Source organism: Chiloscyllium plagiosum, chromosome 2, assembly GCF_004010195.1.
Source record: "Chiloscyllium plagiosum isolate BGI_BamShark_2017 chromosome 2, ASM401019v2, whole genome shotgun sequence".
NCBI classification, from domain to species: domain Eukaryota; kingdom Metazoa; phylum Chordata; class Chondrichthyes; order Orectolobiformes; family Hemiscylliidae; genus Chiloscyllium; species Chiloscyllium plagiosum.
In genome coordinates this window covers 120127355-120146594 of record NC_057711.1, presented here as the reverse complement: position 1 = coordinate 120146594, position 19240 = coordinate 120127355, and the positions used below count along the sequence as shown (strand labels likewise).

Below are 19240 nucleotides of genomic sequence, written 5' to 3'. Positions count from 1 at the left end.
GCGTCTGCAGTTTTTTTTGTCTTCCACATGAAATTGGGAATTGCTTCCCAAAGAAAGAAGCAAACGCTTCTCCTTTGAATAGGCTGAGATCTTTTTCACTGGAGCAAAGGAGACTTTGTGGTGACCTTATAGAGACTTGTAAAATCATGAGGGCTGTAGACATGTTGAATAGCAAGGGTCTTTTCCTTAGAGTAGGCGAGGTCAAAACTGAAAAACATATTTTTAAAGTGAGAGGAGAAAGATTTGAAAGGACCGTGAGGGGCAACATTTTCACAAAGAGGGTGTTTCATGTGCAGAATGAATGAACTGCCAGAGGTAGATGAACATTTAAAAGACATTTGGACACATAAATGACTTGGAAAGTTTTTGAGGGATATGGGTCAAACACAGGAAAATGGGATTAGCTTAGTTTGGGAAACCTGATTGGCACGGACAAGTTGGTTCAAAGAGGCTGCTTCCATGTTGTATGACTCTATGACTCTTTCGGTTGCAAGCTGTGAACAAGTGGCAGCTTGAACTCTGCTCATTTGAAAACGTGCCTGAGCTGGCACTTTCCTACCTGAGGGGAATCAGTAGAGTTTGGGAATGATTATGTCACTGCATTACCTGGTAGATGTGTTACATCATTAATATGCAAACCCACCATTAATGTGCACTTTGTCCTACTTAGCATTGTACGCATGCAATCTTAAAAGATAATCTCATCATCCTTTGCTGACTTGCCCTCTGATTTCAGCATTTTAAAGTGCAGGAACCCAGTTTTACATAGAATCACAAGGAATGCAGACCACAGTAATTGAGCATTTGACCCATGACCGTCCTTATGCTTCACATCAGTCTCTTTCTACCTGTCGTCTTCACCTGTATCAGCATATCCTTTCATTTCCTTCCCCAAAGTGTTTCTGTAATATCCCTAAAATGTTTGTGTCATTCACCCTCTCAACTCCTGAGTAACAATTTCCACTTTCTCAGTAAAATAATTTCTCCAGAATTTTCTTTGAGATTTATTGGTCTCCTGTGCAAATGGAAAAATTTTCTTTATATCTATCAAATATATTTGTAATTGTAAAGGTATCAGTCAGTTCAGTCTACAGTCTTTATTTTTAGCCCAGCCCATGCAGTTCTCCATTCCTTCTGAATCATGTTTGCATCTTCTCCAGTGCCATTCTGTCAGATAGAGGCCAGAACAGTGGTCTGGTCAAATCTAATTGCTCTATAGAGCTCCCTGACATTGGGGAAATGGTATTATTGTGTGAAGTTGAAAACTAGGCACTTTCTGTTTCCCATAAAACCTTTTTAGGAAATATAGGATGACCTCTGTCAGTAGATCATCAAGATGAGCTTTACCAAATAAGCTTTGTTTGCCCATTACAATATGACTTGGAAGCTCAGACCTATCCTTCATACTTTGGCACTTGCAGAATGTTTACATTGCTTTATACACAATGCATTCCACTTCTTGCAATGAATGTCCTTGACATATTTCTGGGGAAGCTAGGTAAGTACTTGAAGTTAGTGCAGTTTGATGAAAGGTGACAAGACAAGCATAAATGCTAGCAAAGAATGAATAGACTGAATAGTCTGTCTCTACTCTGTGGACTTGTTGTCATTCTAAATGTGCAATCTTGGAGAGAGCTTTTCCTTAGAGGGTGAGTGGAAGACCACATGCAGATGAACAAGAGCCACACTACGGTGCTTTCTAGAGGCTTCTTTAGAAAATAGTTTCGGTCTGGGAGAAAGCTACCCAGTTGTTGCCTCGTAAACAGGAATATTGAATGGTTCTTTGAGAAGGAATTGGTATAACTTGAGTGAGTTCCAATCGAATATTAATTTTATATACATATAATAGTGTTATTCTTTTAGGGCCTTTTTTTAACAAAAATAAAACTCTTTCACAAGTAAGCAAAACCAGTTAAAGTGAAATACTTGGCTCATAGACACTGAGTACAAATAAGGAGTGACTTCCACTAGACCTTGCATATCTTGTATACCTTGCAAGTACACAGAGAGAGACTGAAAGAAAGAGGAAGAAAACTGAGTATCACAGGAGAAACTGGGAGAACAGGGAGAGTACAAGAGAAACTGGAGCACAGAGTGAAAGAAATGGAGTGTACAGGGCAAGAGTGAGAGAAAAACAGGGAATCAAGAGAAACCTGGAGTAGAGAGAGGGAGAAACTGGGAGTCCAAGAGAGAAGAAAGCAAGCAAGGAAGAAATTGGGAGTTCAGGGAAAGGGAGAAAGAAAACTTAAAGAGACTGAGGGAGAGATAAAGAATGTAAGTTAGTGGAGGAAGCAGAGAGAGAGATTGGGAAGAGAAAACTAAATTAAGAGAAAGTGAGAGAGACTTTCTTTTTGTTGTGAGGGAGGGAGCATGCACAGACTGCAGAAATATTTTCATATATTTGTCTGGCAACCCCTCTGACAAATACTACTTCATTTTTATTACTCTCACATCTCCGGCAACCCGTCATAGAAAACCTGTCCTCGGGTCAGAGGAGTGAAAAACAGGTGTCATGTCAGCAATCAAGACTCTAAAAGATTTCCAAGGGAGATCAGCCAACAATTATACTAATGCTATTGCTTTTATCCAGAGATGTTATTATCTGGAGGTGCTGACTGTTGCATGATTGCCTCAAAGAACGCAAGACAGGACACAGTGGAAATTTGATAGTTATGAAATCAAAAGGACACTATGTGGATCTGGATTTGGTTCAAAGTTTGGAGCAAAATTTGCAATTGGGAGCTTCCAATAGTGTTTGCCTAGAGCTATAAAACCTCTGTTATCTGAAGTCTTGTTGGAATAAGATAATAGGAAATTGCAATAATGGTTTCCTCCTTTTGTGAAATTTTATTCCTTTGCTATACATAGTTAGATGATGTGTACTAGACCATAAGTTTTTTCCATATATGTGATATAATTATTTTATCTACTCATTGACAGTTTGATCAGTTCGAATTGGAGTAGTTTCCTTACTTTTATGATTGTGGTAATTGATTAATGTTCTTTGCAATATTGAAGAATGTTTAAACCTGGGAGTTATTAGGAACTCATAAAGACAGGACTAATAATAACAGGAGCAGGCCATTGGGCTTGTTCCATCATTCAATATGGTTGATCAGATTTTGGCCTTGGTGTAAATTGAAATCTTCTTTCTTGTACATGAATGGCAACAGGCTTTGTTGAACAAGACTATATCCAGAGGATGGTAGAGGACAAAGCCATACAAACCAAGGCTCGAGCTCCACATTTTCTGACAACAATATGACATATAACACCTTTCACACACTAGCTATCCTTGCTGTCAAGGCATAATTCTCTTTCTTCTATATCATTCCCCCATTTTCCTTTATGGTACCCAATTTAATCATTCTGGTTGAACGTGAAACATTTTACTCTCTGTTTCTGTCTCCTCCCCCTCAAGGTTTTGTTTTAAGATTGGATGGCACAGATGTACTCAATGTGTTGCTGCTTTTGTGTAATGTGTAAGAACTCTGGCTACCTCTGCACAGGACTTATGGGAATCTTCTATCATGTTTTCTTTTTCGGTGGTGTGTTCCTGTTTTCCTCTTTCCTTATCGATGAAGTGTGGAGCTGGAAAAGCAGAGCAGGTCAGACACCATAGGAGGAGCAGGAAAATCGATGTTTTGGGCCAAAAACCTTTAATCAGAACCTGAAAAGTCGACTTTCCTGCTCCTCTGGTGCTATCTGACCTGCTGTGCCTTTCCAGCTCCACATTTTAACGACTGACTTCCAGCATCTGCAGTCCTTACTGTTTCTCTTTGCTTTGGGCTCTTCGCAACTGATGGTGAGATTTCAAAATCTCTTGTTGCCGCCTCATGTGGTCGCTGCAGCTTTTGATTTCCCTGAGAGATATTTGCATTTCAGTCTGAGGCTCGATAGTGCTTCATAACTGCTATCCGAGTCAGAGACATTAGCTGGGCTGATAGTTTAGCAGTACCTTTATACAAACAGACTTGTCTAACTCTCTCAACTTTAATATCATCCAGCTCCTTTTGATGTCTCTCTTAAATCTTTTCTGAGATATTCATTAGTTATAAAACCTCGGTTGTTTGGGTTTCTGCTGTTTTACTGAAATAAATCTTGAATTCTAGCACGGCTTCTTGATCAGATTCATCAGACTTCAGCAGTAGTAGACTAGTCATCTCCTAATATTCAATATTGGCTTTATCTAATTTGGATTTGAGGATCTTCTTTGCCCTGGATAGTTTTGACTAACTGCTTGCAGTTGTTGAAATAGCTCATGATCGGCTGTTTTTGGGGTTTAACATTTTTTTTCTGACTATATTGAATCACCTGGCTATCTTTTACTTAGTGTTGTAAGTTAGCATCGAAACTTTGATGACTTCATGTTTGATCAAAGATTCGTTTCTACCTCTGTATTCCAGGATCCATCTCATTGAGACCATCTTGCTGCTTTTAGGACATTGCGAATCTTTGCTGGTATTAGTTTGTGGTTGAATTATTATAAGCTCTTCTCAGCTGTCATCTCTTTCAGTAGCATGATGTCTTTGATCACAATATCATCAGTATCTGGGTCCTGAATATCATCTAACAGGGTTGTTATATTCTCTAAAAAGAATTCATCCTCTTGCTATATGTGTTGCCACTGTAATTGTAACATGCTCTTTCTTACTGCAAGGCTCTTTCTAAGACTGGTCAGGCTATGAATGCCTGGCAGTGGAGTACTGCAATGGTGGTGAATGCACTTAGTTACTTTGCAAGTCTTCTGATGGACATTGTGTATCCTGTTATTTCCCACCTCCATGTGTAGTGTATTGCACTATCACTGAGCACATGTTATTCAGCTGGTGACTCTGCAGCTTGCCACATTCCTTGCTGTGGCTTTTATTATTTATTTATTTATTTATTTATTTTTCTTCCTTTCACATCCAAACTGCTCCTGTGGACCATCTCCAAAACTCATTGCAGTGCAGTGGCCTTCTACAAACTTCGCTTAAGTGCCTGACTTTTGCTGTGCTCTGTGGGCTAACTCCACCTCCCAACCTATCTTTCTCCACCACCCTCCTCACCGACTTTGAGTTTAAACTTCTTTGCCTGCTGTGCACTGTTCGCGTGATTTCTTTCCCTGGCTTGGCTGTCTCTGGCCTGACCCTGCTATGGGCTGTCTCTCTTCATGGTCCATAGAATGGGACTCCTTTCTTGACTTCACAAATTCAGACAGCCTGCAGGTTTCACAATTCTTCCAGAACTTGGAAGATTAGTAGGACTTTAGCATGAGGACTGTTGACCTTGACTTTATTCTTGACTCTGTATGGTCTGTACAATCTCTCTACACTCTAAGGCCTTTATATCTCTTGGATATCCTTCATTGATGTTCCTGCTAGATCAGTCAGCCAGTCCGTTACCTTATGTGGAGGACCATTAATTTCCTGACTTTCTTTCACAATGTACTCTTGCCTGCTGATTTCAGGTAGTAGCCTCCAAACATCATTTGGGGCACCTTTAATCTTATGGATGCCCTTTATGGACCATGGCTGTTCTTTTGAAATGGGTATTTTCTCTTTTACAGTATCTTGGCTTTCTGATCCAAATGGTTCCTTCGTCACCATGTCTTGAATCTGTGGACATCGGTCATCCCATCTTCTCTTATGAAAACTATTCCCAAAGACAGATGAACTTACTTTTTGAGATAAGCTGATTTAAACAGGATTTCTTGAATTAACAAAGACTGAATTTATTAATTACTAAATGTGAGAGAGGTTATGAATACAGCACACATACACACAAATTAGAAATGACGTGAGACCAAAAAGATAAAACATTGAAAAACACAGTTTTGCAGATCAGTCTCTGAATTGTTTGTAAAGAGTGGACAGTTAAACATTGCAGCATTTGCAATGAAGGTAATCAGTAACGTTGAGTTCAGAAGTCAATTACCTTTTGAAACTCTCGGTTTTGTAGGCTGATTGAAATTCTATTTTTAATCTGTTTTTCAAAAAAGCTAATTTGCACACACACAATGAAAGCGAGGTTTCTTTATCTGCAGCACAGGGGTATCTAGTGACAGTTTTTCAACTGACACTTTCACAGCACAGTAATACTCCATTCCAGGTTGGTACTCGTGAAAGTGTTCAGTCCCATGACTGTACTCCAGTAGAGTTGAAACTGGCTTTATAGCCCCTGTCCTCTTCTGTCTTCCTGGAGGGTAAAACAGACTGCATCAGGTGGCTTTTTGTTTAGAGGGAAGAGATATTCAATCCCTCATTATCTCCTCTTGTTAAGTCTTGCCTGTCTGAAGTTTCCTGGTTAACTTATATGTCTGAAATTCATTGGTTGCACATAGGACTTTTCCAGTTACTGAATTTAAATCTAATTTTTTTTTCTGTAGCTATCCTCTTTTAAAACCAGCATGCTATTGATTTTAAAAGTAAAATAAAAATGACTAAAAATACATTGGGACTGTGATCTGTTGTCAGAACAATGTTTGTGGCCCTTCATTTTGGTCCCTCTGTACAAGCATGCCCTATCAAACAAGAAAAGGAAGAGGAAAGAGCAAGACTAGAGCTGTGAAGTGAAGCAGAGGAGGAAATAACTGGAGGGTTAGCTGGAGGTATTTCAAGGACTGTCCATCCAGCCTGTCCTGAATGGATAGGTGGCTGTAAAGCCATTTGTAGTTGGGAGACAGCAAGCTAGGAGCTGGGTTGGGGTTTGATAACAATAAAGCAAAAATAGGGAGGGCTGGTTGTATTTTTGTAAATGTATAACAAGATTGATTCGTTCAAGATTGGCTTTTATCATTGGTTATGCTCAAAATCATGATAAAAGGGTGGTGTGAAGTAATTGACTCAATTTGACAGAAATAAATTTATTGTTAATTTATTTATTAAGCAGAGAATCATAAGAGCAGAAGGAAGCCGTTCTTCGCCCTAGACCTACTCCACCATTCACTTAGATTATGTCTGATTTATGACTTTAACTCTCCCTATGTGCCTTGGTTTTGTAATCTGTGATTATTTAGTTAATTCTGCAATTCCCTTGCAAAAGGAAAATCTATCAGACATTCATTTAATGTTTTCATTTTAGCTCCAGCCCCAACAGCTGTTTGGGGGTACAGTTCTTGATTTTTCACTCTCCTTTTGTGCAACCAAGTGCTTCCTGGCTGTTCCACTGCTGTATCATCTATGTAAATCTACTTGGTTGTATTTCAGAAGAAACAGCACAGGCATGAGCTGAATGGTTGTCTTCTGTGCTAAGTAATGACTCTAGTTTAAACTAAATGTAATTTGTTGTTTCTTTTCTCCAGCATTGGACAAGCTCAGCACCCAACACCTCTACCATCCAACTCAGGTGGAGATTGTTCAGTCCAATGTGGTGTTTGACATCAGCAGCCTGATGTTGTATGGAACACAGGCTGTTCCAGTGCGCCTCAAAATTCTTCTTGACCGTCTCTTCAGTGTGTTGAAACAGGAGGAGGTGCTTCAGATCCTTCATGGCCTGGGCTGGACTCTCCGAGACTATGTCCGTGGATACATCCTTCAGGTAGGAACTGGCATAAAGTGTGGAAAAGAGGGTCATTCTGAGAAGCCAGAACACCTGGTGAGGGTGGCCACCTATGTTGCAGTATCTGGTTACCAGCCTCATTTCTGCAGCAGTATTATAGACTCTCAAATGTCCGTTCAACAAGTCTGCATGTTACTGCTCACAGCTCATTGCAACAGCCAATAACTGGGGATAACCACCTTGAAGGTTAAGCCACAGCCTCCATATTTCGTCAAAAGTAAAAAGATTAAAAAGGACATAAAACCAGTTCACCATGTTGATGGTAGTCAATGGCTGATTTCCATGTTCCTTCATATCACTTGGTGTGGTGCCTGGCTGGGCTAGGACACAATTGCCTTACTCACAACTAAGAACAAACTTTGTCAGTCACTTGCAAAAGAATTAATATAATCAGAAAGTGACATCAGGGGAGATTTACCAGGTTGATAGTCCCCATGTTCTTCATCTCTAATGTGATCCATTCTGTGGAGTACCTGTGCATCCTGACCAACTGAGGGGATCATATTGGATCACCTGTGGTCCAAAAAAAAGGATCAAGGTTGAAATTCCAAATGACTTGTTTTTTAATTGAATCTTGTCTCATGCAGTCCCTTCACTGTGGGATGGGGATTGGACGGTGGCATGGGGAGGTTGCTCATGAGGAAAATTAACATTCTCTTTTGAGAAACTTTTGATTTACTCCCCAATTGGACTGTTTTCATTGAACTTTGCAGCTCAAACAATGGTGTGTACTTGAGACCTGCAGCAGTTAGGCACTGCCAAGCTAATGAAAGGACCCAGCAATCTTTTGGTTTGGTACACAACAAAGGGATGGGCAGAGGCATCTCAGTAATTACTTCCAGATCGACTTTAGAGTCCCTAACTGCTAAATTCATGGCAGATTTCTTGGTCTAGAGGCTTATTCACCCATTGTGCTCAAAATCTTGTCTGAAAATTTCAATTTAGTTTGCATACCAACTGATGTCTTTTTGAATATTTTAGGAAAATTAGATATTGATTAACAAATGGTGTTTACTTTTAGCAAGTTCAGTGTAGAGTTACGTTTGGCTCATTTAATGGATTTCTGCTTTGGTTGTGTGCGAATTTCACTGGTAAACAATAAAACTTACCAACATGAATATATTATCTGGAATGGATTAACCTATTAAAAGCAATCTATCCTAAGCAGTTTACAATCCTGTCTGTTTCTGTATTTCTCAATAACCAATCCTCTGCATGAATTATCTTTTTTTCCATCAACATTGTGTTCCTGCTTCTTGTTTTTGTGTTTATTTTGTAGTTGAATTGAGGCAGTATTGCTGAATCACATCACTGAATGGAAATAAGTCCTAATTCAGAGTATGAGTAGACATGTAACTGTGAGGGTGAAGTGAGTTGCTGGACCTCTCTGCAGCATTCCTCAAGTTATCACACTGTTCGGAATTTCATGCTTGCAAGCAAAAATTGCCTGTTTAGAAACACATAGGGCCAATTGGAGTTTCCAAGATGGTGGAACAGATGTGAAATGCTTGGAATCAGAGTATGGTTGTCTGCTTATGCCAGTTATCATTTTCAGAGCATACTTCACATATTTTTCCCTATTTGTGATAGTCATTGTGGTAGATTTACATTTAAACTTACGTCATGAACCATCATGGAAGTATATCAAACTGCATCTCACTTTCTTTCCATTAGGATTACATGATCTTATGAGGCCCATACTACTATGTAACATGTATATTAGGATTTAATTTTACAGTATAACACATTTTGCTTCATATTCTAGGATCATTTGCAGCATAAAAGCTGGTTTGACTTTATATGAGAATAGAGCAGTGGGACTTCAGCTCTAAGGTCGTCTCACCTTTTGAGGCAGTTTAGGATTTCCCACCCAAGTTACATTCAGTGCTGTATATATGGTTGGCTTCTTGCATCATTGCGAGTAACCATCAGTGGTCTTGTGTTTATATGCTGTGATTTCAGAGATTTGATGAAACAGAAGACTTATATTGTGTTACATAAAGATCAATAATGTTTATGAAGATGTTTAAATTTCTGTTACAATCTTTATACAAAACAATCCATTGTTGCTCACAGTTTTCAATGGGTTCAAAAATCTAACAGGTTTAATTGGAAGCACTAGCTTTTGGAACGCTGCTCCTTCATCAGACCTTCATCAGACTATAATCTGGTGTTGAGTGATTTTTAACTTTGTACGCCCTAGTCCAACACCAACAACTTCTAAAATCCCAACTTTGCTAATTTGTAACCATTTCCCAGAATTCCTGAACTAACAGTAGTAAGGCCCACTCTAGTGATTTCTCTTCCTGGCTTTGCTAGTGCAGATTTCTGAAATCCATATAATGTCACAGGGTATGTGTTGTCAGCCAGAGAACATTCTGCCCAATATCTCATTGAGGACCTATGGCCTTCTATTCACTGCTGACCAGACCAAATGCAGTATGGTGACAAGTGGTCTTGTTCCAAGTCAGTAAATTAAATGGCTTATGGGTTGTGGGGTTTGTTTTTGTAAGTTGGATCAATAGAAGGAGCATGAATGGTGGAGTCAGGCTCCTACAGATTAGGGTTTTTGTTTAGTTTTCAGTATGTGTCGGGGTCTTGAAGCTTCTCTTGATGTGCTTTCCTCCTGGACTGGCAAAATATTACACATGAGACTGTGTATTTTACTGAATTTGCCTTGCCAAGGGTGAGTTGAAGGGATATTACTATGTTGGAATGGTTGCTGTTTAGTACTTAACTAGTCTATTTTTCTTTTAAAGTTAGACAGATTATTTTTTTCTCATTTTGTATTTTAACTATAAAGTAAAAATAAAGTGTGTTTTGCTTATAGCTGAGTGGTATAACTAATTGAATTGCATCTGGAACACAGTACCTTACACATGCCTTTAAATAAGAAAATGTCAGGGTCTGGGCTGTCTCCTTGATATATGTGGAAGGTGCTTGGTCTGGTCCATAACACTGCAGTTCAGTTGTGATCTTGGACATGGATATCTGGTTATTTAAGTCAATGGAAGATTTTGTTGCTGTAACCTTTTGAAGGAAAAGCATTATGTGCTTCAAGGGGAAGATAATATGTTTTCTTCTCTGGAATTAATTAAAACTGTTTGGATAAAAAATATCCATTTATTTTCATTCTTCCAGAACATGGACCTTGTTATCTTCCTGGTGCATTATTGCCATTCTTGATGAATTTCCTACTCAAATAGAATTTACAGCACAGAAATAAACCATTTGGCTGAACACCTATTTGCTTAATCTTCAATTTTCACAGATTTCATTTATAGTTGCACAAAAATGCTCTCCATCCTTTCAATGGCACTTAAAATAATTCAATGTGATTTGTATTTATATTGCATTTATCCATGTTCTCTTTGGATGTACCCATGTCCTCTCATCAACTACTCCCTGCAGCAGCATATTAGCTATTGTCATTCTTCAGATGAAGATACCCTGAATTCCCTTTTGGATTTGTTAGTGACCATCTTATATTTATGGTGCTTAGTTTGGTTCCTCATCCTTTCACCAAGTGGAAGCATTTCTTTGCTTTTCCCTACCAAACCGTTTCGTGATTTCAAAGATCTCTACCAAGTCACACCTCAGTCATCTCTTTTCAAAAGAAAATAACCCTCATATGTTTAATCTTCCCTGTTGGATAAAGTCTGTCATCCTTGTGAATCATCTTTTTTGCACCTTCCCATTGTTTTCCTATATGTTTGAGTCATCGGTGACATAAAACAGATTTTCGTCTTATAATTGCAGAAAATTCTCTCCACCTCTCTTCCATAGCACTTAAAATAATTCTGCATAAGTTATATTGGTATACTGTTCGAAAACAGAGAATTCTTCAGGGTAAGCATGGTGCTTATCTATTAACAACATCCTATATTTTGTTAATAGGAACCACTGATCTTTGTTGTCTGCATGCATCTAAAGATCTTTCCATTTCCTCCTTTGCAGAAACATATAAAATAAATGGGTAAAATTATCTGCCTAAATAATGAAAGGACGAATTTCAGATAAGTATATTAAGCATTCTGGTAGTGAAGTGTACAGTGGAATTGCTAAATCCATTTTAGTTAGAATCAAGCTTTGGGAATGATCAACCCTAATGCAAGGACAGCATCCATTTATTATTCACTGGGATAACCTTTGAGTGTTTACTATTCATATTATTGCACTTTCGATGTTTGCTATTTACTCATGCCTTACTCATATTATGACCCATTATTTTCTATCTAACTCACTTCAGCTCGGTGTTAATCATTTTTTTCCGTTACCCTCACTCCAGTTATATCATTCCCTGTAGAATGTGAATAATCTTCGCTACTTTCCTTCAGTGCAGAGACTTGAATCTCAAATCGCTTTCCTAAATCATGCAATTTTGATTCTTGAGTTATTTATCTGTAATTATCGACCCTGCAGTTCCTATGGGTGAAAAAGGAAAGCAAAATTGATACCAGTGTAAGGAACATTAGATTTGTACAGAGAAACATGTTTTTAAAATTAGTGTTATCTGCGGTTCAGTGGCAAGAGAAATCTAATGTTGCAGAATTATCCTATATGAAGGCATAGGAAGGTAAATTTTAATTTCCACTTTTGATCTGGACATTTAATGGCAATGAATAGAGAATGTCATTTTTTAATTCGATTCCATGTGATGAAAGTTTATAATGTATTATTATAGATCAGGAATTTGGATTATAAAGTAGAGGTAAAATGGGTGTAAAATCGTTTCCAATAAGGCATGTGACTTAAGCAAAATTAACAGCAAGCTAATTGGTTTGGTAATTGATGAAGTGTTTACAAAGTTGAACTTTTATGACCTATTGAAAGACAGGCCAAGCACCACAATCAGATTTCAGTTCAGAAGAGCAGTTTTATCTCAGCAGAAGGACAGTTCAGTTTTGACAGTCTTCAGGCCAGCAGAGCTAGAAAGCAAATTTAAGCTGTTTCACTTCCCTTAATTATTTTCTTAATTTCCAGGTAGGAAAGTTGGTGAGTTAATCATTATCTGTATCTTGGGGAGTGATAGTTGTCAAGACAATCAGATCTGGTGTATGTGAAGGAAATCTGAAAGAAAAGTTTTTGGTTTGATTTATTTATTGTCACATATTGATCACAAATACAGTGAAAAGTGTTGGTTAGTGATGCCACTCTATAGCACCATCTTTAAACACAAAAATAAAGCAAAACACAGAATACAGAGCCAGAAAAATAAAACAATCAAGGTTATTTTATAGTCCCATCTGAATAAGATTGGTAGTATTTGGAACAGCTCCCGCTTCTAGCTCAGCCATGGACCTGGATCTGGTCTCCTCCATCCCGATGCCTCATGTCCCTGCTTCTAAACCACTGACATTGCTGTAACTGTGCTTCACCGTGCCACCGCTGCTGGAACTAAGTATCGTTCTTCTCTGGCACCATCTAACCTTGACCAATGCCACCATGAGTTCATGCTCGGATCAGCTCACGAATGGAGTTGCCATCAGTGTTGCAGGATCCTGCACTGGGACTCAATTCTTTGCTGTCTCAGCCAACAGGTCCCTTGGCCTAGCCACCGACTTGGAGCCTTGGCTCAGTTCGTGAGTTTGGACCAGGGGATGTGCACTTCACTCGTTGGGAGACCTCGATCTGGAGTGAAGCAGAGTCCACCTCAGCTAGGCATTGCTATCACTGCTGTGGGACCTCTCCTTCAGCATTTACTAAGCTTCACCGCTCCCAGGCCTGCACCACCATTCCATGCAGAACCCGCTCTCGCTGATGTTTCAATTGAGGCTGCTTTTTTGTCTTCCTCTGTTGGATGCAAATTATATTCAGATCCTAATGTCTCCATTGATCTATCAGAATGTGTATTGAGAGCCCCTTCTGTAAATTCTTCTCAATTCGTATTCGATAAAATAAGTTCACAAAAGAAAAATCAGCTGCCTCGTGTGAATATGTGGAATAATTGTCCAAATTGTAAAAATAAAACATATGGTTTATCAAGTTAGGTTTCAGTCTGGAATCTGACTTGTTCAGTATTGCCATTAGCTGGGGACCATAATAAATTTAATGAGAAACAAATGACCAGGCATTGTTGTAATGACCTGGATGCTGCAGTAAACTCAAGAACTGAAGACTCAGCAAGCTTAGCTCATACTGAGGGAACTGGAAAAGATGTAAAACCTGCTGGTACACCATTCCCCACACCTCCGTCCAGGGCCCCAAACAGTCCTTTCAGGTGAGACAGAGGTTCACCTGCCTCTCTTGCAACCTAGTTTACTGCATCAGATGCTCCCAATGTAGTCTTCTCAACATTGGAGAGACTGAACGTAAACTTAGGGAACAGTTCACCAGGCATCTAGCCGGGCCCACAGGGACCCACCAGACCTCCCAGTCACCGCCCTCTTCAATTCCCCCAATCACACTTTTTCTGACATGACCATCATTGGCCTTCTGCATTGCTGTCATGAACCAAAATGCATATTGGAGGAGCAACATCTCATGTTCCACCTGGGCAGCCTACAGCCCGCAAGACTCAACATTCAGTTCTCCAATTTCAAATAACCTCCTTCCCAGCCCCTCCCCCTCCCTTCCCAGCCCCTCCCCCTCCCTTCCACTCCTCCCTGTCAACAACCAGAGTCATTCCTCCCATTGACCAACCTGGTCGTACCCTCTACCTGTCTCCACCTATCCCCACTTCATTACCATGCCCTCGCCACCCCCTTTATCTGCAGGTTCCCCTACACCCACCCACAGTCCTGAAGAAGCGACTTCTGCACCTTCTGATGCTGCTTGGCTTGCTGTGTTCTTCCAGCCTCCTGTCTGTCTACTTTGGATTCCAGCATTGGCAGTTTTTTTGTCTTCTATTGAGGGAATAGCATTTGTGTAAGCCAGTGTCATTTTGATTCTGCATCTGCTCCAAAGCACTGTCTTACACTGAAGTGATCTTAACCATGCTAAACTGCTCCTTTCCAGCCATTATAAGATTGTGATGATAATTGTTGTTGGCAGCTCTATGCCAGTGGTCACACACAGTTCATGATAGTCCCATGTATAAACATCATCTTCAATTTCTAGCAGGTTAAGAGATCACTTTTCCATTGTGAAGGTTCCTTTAGTTATCCCAAACTTTCAAAACATTTACACCCCTTTTTAAATTATTATGATCTTTGCCTCAAGAAATCTTTGAAGAATTGCAGATCAATATCGTTCAAAGTTGCCACCCTGGTTGATAGGGTTAAGAAGGCATATGTGTTTTGGCTTTCATTAGCAGGGGGATTGAGCTTAATAGCTGCAAAGTTATGCTGCAGCTCTATAGAGTCCTGGTTAGGCCACACTTGGAATATTGTGTTCAGTTCTGGTCACCTCACCGAGAGGGTGCAAAGAAGTTTCGCCAGGATGCTGCCTGAACTGGAGAGCATGTCTTATGAAGAAAGGTTGAGGAAGCAAGGACTTTTCTCATTGGAGCAAAGAAAGATGAGAGGTGACTTGATAGAGGTGTACAAGATGTTGAGAGGCACAGACAGGGTGGATAACCAGACAGTTTTTTCCCATGTGGAAATGTCAATTGCAAGGGGGCATAATTCTAAGGTGATAGGAAGAAGGTTTAGGGGAGATGTCCGAGGTGGTGGGTGCATGGAATGCACTGCCAGCAGTGGTAGTAGAATTAGATACATTAGGGATGTTTGAGCGACTCTTGAATAAGCACATGGAAGTTAGTACAATGAATGGTACGTAGGTTAGTCTGATCTTAGCGTAGGATAGAAGGCCAGCACAACATTGACGGCTGAAGGGCCTGTACTGTGCCGTACTATTCTATGATAAGCATTATCTGAGGAACAAAATAGAGTACACATTCCACACTTGATAATCCTTGTCAGCATAAAAACTCCAAAACTCTGGTCATGCAGGTTATATTGTGGAATAAACTCTCTTTCCATAGTCTATATAAACCTGCCTTCAAATTGCAATTTTACTTCCCTGTGTTCATCATCGATCTCAGGGTGGACCTTGCCTCTGCTAAATATGAACAAACAAGCATATGGACATTCAGTAAGGTCAAGGCTGATCTAATTGTAACCCCAAATGTACATTCCCGCCTCTCTTGGTAACACAGCAGATTGTCCCAACAACATTTCACAACAAGCGTTCTGTGAATTCCTCATCTAAACTCCTTTGGCCATTTAATTTTACCAGCCCATATAGAACATAAAACATAGAACGGTACAGCACAGGACAGGCCCTTCAGCCTACGATGTTGTGCTGACCATTGATCCTCATGTGAGCTAAACCTAATGAACAAACTCTCAAAAATCTGTGACCATATGCATGTCCAGCAGTCTCTTAAATATCCCCAATGACCTCGCTTCCACAACTGCTGCTGGCAATGCAGTCCATGCTCTCAACTCTCTGCGTAAAGAACCCGCCTCTGACATCCCCTCTATACTTTCCGCCAAACAGCTTAAAACTATGACCCCTCATGTTAACAATTTCTGCCCTGGGAAAAAGTTTCTGGCTATCATCTCTATCTATGCCTCTCATTATCTTATTCACCTCAATTAAGTCCCCACGCTTCCGTCTTTTATGTTGATTCAAATCTTCTATGATTAATGCTGTGCCTGCCTGACAATCAGTTGTTACTTCTTTATGTTCCACCCTACCATGTAGTTATTGTTGAGAGGCATGGACACCACTCCAACAAGTAATTTCTTGCCATTATCATTTCTATGCCTCCCCAAACCATTTTCATATCCTGGTCTCCTGAACTTAGCCCATCCCTCTCTATTGTGCCAATCTCATCATTGACTAACGCACCCACCCTTTTACCTTTTTGTCACTTCCTATCCTTCCTAAATGCGCTGGACCTTTCAAGATTCTGATCCTAATCCGTGTCATCCCTGAGCTATATTTGCATAATGGTTACCAGATCGTACTCATTTATTTGATTTTATCTATCTATTGTCTTTGTAACTTCTAGTTTGTGTTGACTTACTCTCAGCGCTATACTGTCTAATCCTTCCAACCACATTTCAGTATCTTTCTCATTTGCCTATTTTTTACTGTTTGATTTATTGTAATTTCCCAGGTTTGATCCCTTGCCTCCACTTTTTCAGGATAAGATCTTCCACCTTTCTAGGATGGCAGGAAGGTCAGTGTGCGTCTCAGATATCAGTGTTTTTGGGAAAGATGTTTGTCAACATTAGTGTAGATTTCAGTCCATAATTTTTTTTCATAGAAATAATAGCTTAAATAGAGTGGCTTAAGATTGTTCATTTATTCTCGCTGATTTTGGTTTTCTCCCCCTTTTATTTGTGTGTCAGACTCTGTCATCATTTAAGGTGCACACAATGTTATGAACTTTGTTTTGAAAGTTCCTCAAATAGCATTTGCAAACTCATTGACTATCTAGACTATCTCACTATTATGGTGGCACAGTTTGTGCATTTGTGCATAAGTTACCCACATGACTGCACATGTGCCTACTACAATGGATGAGCAATGAAATCTCATATAGACTGGGGAATGAGATGGGTTCTACTTGGTTTGCCCTCAGGTAGTACATGTGCACTGCAATTGATTTCTGTGGCTGCTGGATATGGAATGAATAGCTTCAGTTGATGCCCTGTGTCTGACCAACTCTAATCTGAGCTCTTATTTGATATGCAGCTGAAAAGTGCAAGGTGATGACATGGAGTGAAGAGGTATCTGGGACTGAGTGTGGTAGTCTAGCAGCTTCAGCCCCATAATTGAGTGTTTGCAGTTCAGGCCAACTCCAGGATTGTCATATGTTTGGTTATCGAAGACTGTGGAACTGGAACTCAACATTTACTCCTAAATAAAATGATATGTGCTGACAGAGAGAGAAGTGGCTAGTGTTTATCCTTTGCTCACGAGATTCTCTTGGTTTCTTGTGATCAGTTGTAACTGCTGAAAGTTGATGTGATTCAGTTTGGGTTTTGCTAGTCTTTTAAAAACAATGGCAACTTCCTTTTTCATCCATTCTTGTTTGCAGCAATGAAGGTAAAGCTTGAAGCATGCAGGAGGCATTTGTTAAGATTTTGATTTTAAGTATGTTAATTATAAATGAAAGGCATAATCTAGTCTTCAAATATTAGTTACCAGTTAATTAGATAAACACATGAAGATGCACTGATTTCTCCAATTAAGAAAAATCTAGGTGGACTGCCTAATTTTTGCAATGTAGAATGTTTCCTAGCAGCAGTAAATACTCCAAGAAATGTCTCCATGGTTCCTAGTTTTGATGGGCAGTCTGGGTGCAAGTGGGTAAGAGAAAAACAGATCTTCCTTTCAGTTGGATAGCTATTACATTCAGCAGGAAAAAGTGCCGTCTTCCATCTTTGTCAGCCAGTCATTTAAGAACAGATTTTTCCTCAGTTAATAAAAAACACGAATAAATCAACATAATAAAATTCAGAGATTGTTTCAATAGAGTAAATATCAGAGGATTTCTAGAACTCCCAGGAAATCCACTCACCCAGATTACAATCCCCAAGGTTGCTATGAAAGTTTACCCCACTTTCCCTCCATACCGCTAATTATTGACAGATGCTATCCTCTTCCCCCCAGTTTCTCTCTCTGAGTTAAAAATCACACAACACCAGGTTATAGTCGAACAGTTGGATTACAACATAGTATCATGTGATTTTTAACTTTGTCCACCCCAGTCCAATACTGGCTCCTCCAAATTATAGCTTCCTCTCATATTTGTTCTCTCATGATCTCTCATAGTTTCTACATTGTTTGCACTCTCATTTCTCTCTCTCTCTCGTTTTAACTGGCATTATTCTCTCCCTCCAAATTACACTGTCATCAGCCTCCAAAAAACAAATTATCTCTCGACAATGCTGCAGTGGTGACATTGGAGGCTATTCATTTCCACAATTGCTATTTGATGAGTTCATGGTTGGTTTTGCCACTGAACTCCATCTACCTACCTTGCTTCTTGATCTCTCTCATACTCGTGTATACCGTACGAATTTCAGATGTAAAGTCAATTAAGTTGACAGATACAGATTTTTGTGGGATCGAGTTGGAAGCCTCTTTGTCCGTCTATCTTCTCTCCTGATCAATATGACTTTGATTTTAACTTTGTGTCCTATCTCCCCATATTCCTCCCTCTAGTGGGAAAGTTTCACTTCATCAATTCTATCAGTTCATTTCAAAATACTAAGCCATCTCAGTCAGATCACCCATTAACCTTTTGTGCTCCAGGGAAAACAACCCTGATTTAAGTAATTCCTCCTTATACAAATCAGTGAAGGTTATTTTGGATCAAAGGATATGAAAATCTACAGTAACAACAGAAGTCACTGTCAAGACAACAACTCTCAAAAAACTGGCATGAAGTCCCTGGAAAGTTGAAAGTATTTGAAAGAAATCGGACCTCTGGTTCTTGAGCCCCTTGATCCATTTATTAGTCTCTAATCACTCCCAGCGATCAATTATTCTTCATAAGCTTGCTCTCATTCCAACATGAATATATTGTATATTTTTGATCTGTTTTCTGACATGCTGCCTAGATCCATTGAAACACAACACAGCACTGTAAAATACAAGAAGATTAACATTTAACAGCCTATTTAAGGAATGTCATTAATAAAGAGATTTTCTGTGCTGTAATCTGTTTAACTAAAACATAACATGCCACAGGATATAACTGTATAAAATCTCTGATTAAGATGATGCTCATATCATA

The 19240-nt window shown here is 39.5% G+C and overlaps 1 protein-coding gene across 12 annotated transcripts in view; it reads left to right on the top strand.

The window, feature by feature from the left end:
• The window catches only part of bnc2 (basonuclin 2), a 519175-nt gene that overhangs the window by 349940 nt on the left and 149995 nt on the right, over positions 1-19240 (top strand). For all 12 annotated transcript variants that reach the window (XM_043717596.1, XM_043717632.1, XM_043717569.1 and 9 more), the window contains one exon: positions 7286-7521. In XM_043717596.1, the coding sequence (XP_043573531.1) occupies positions 7286-7521 (236 nt within the window). The remainder of the gene's footprint in view (positions 1-7285; positions 7522-19240) is intronic.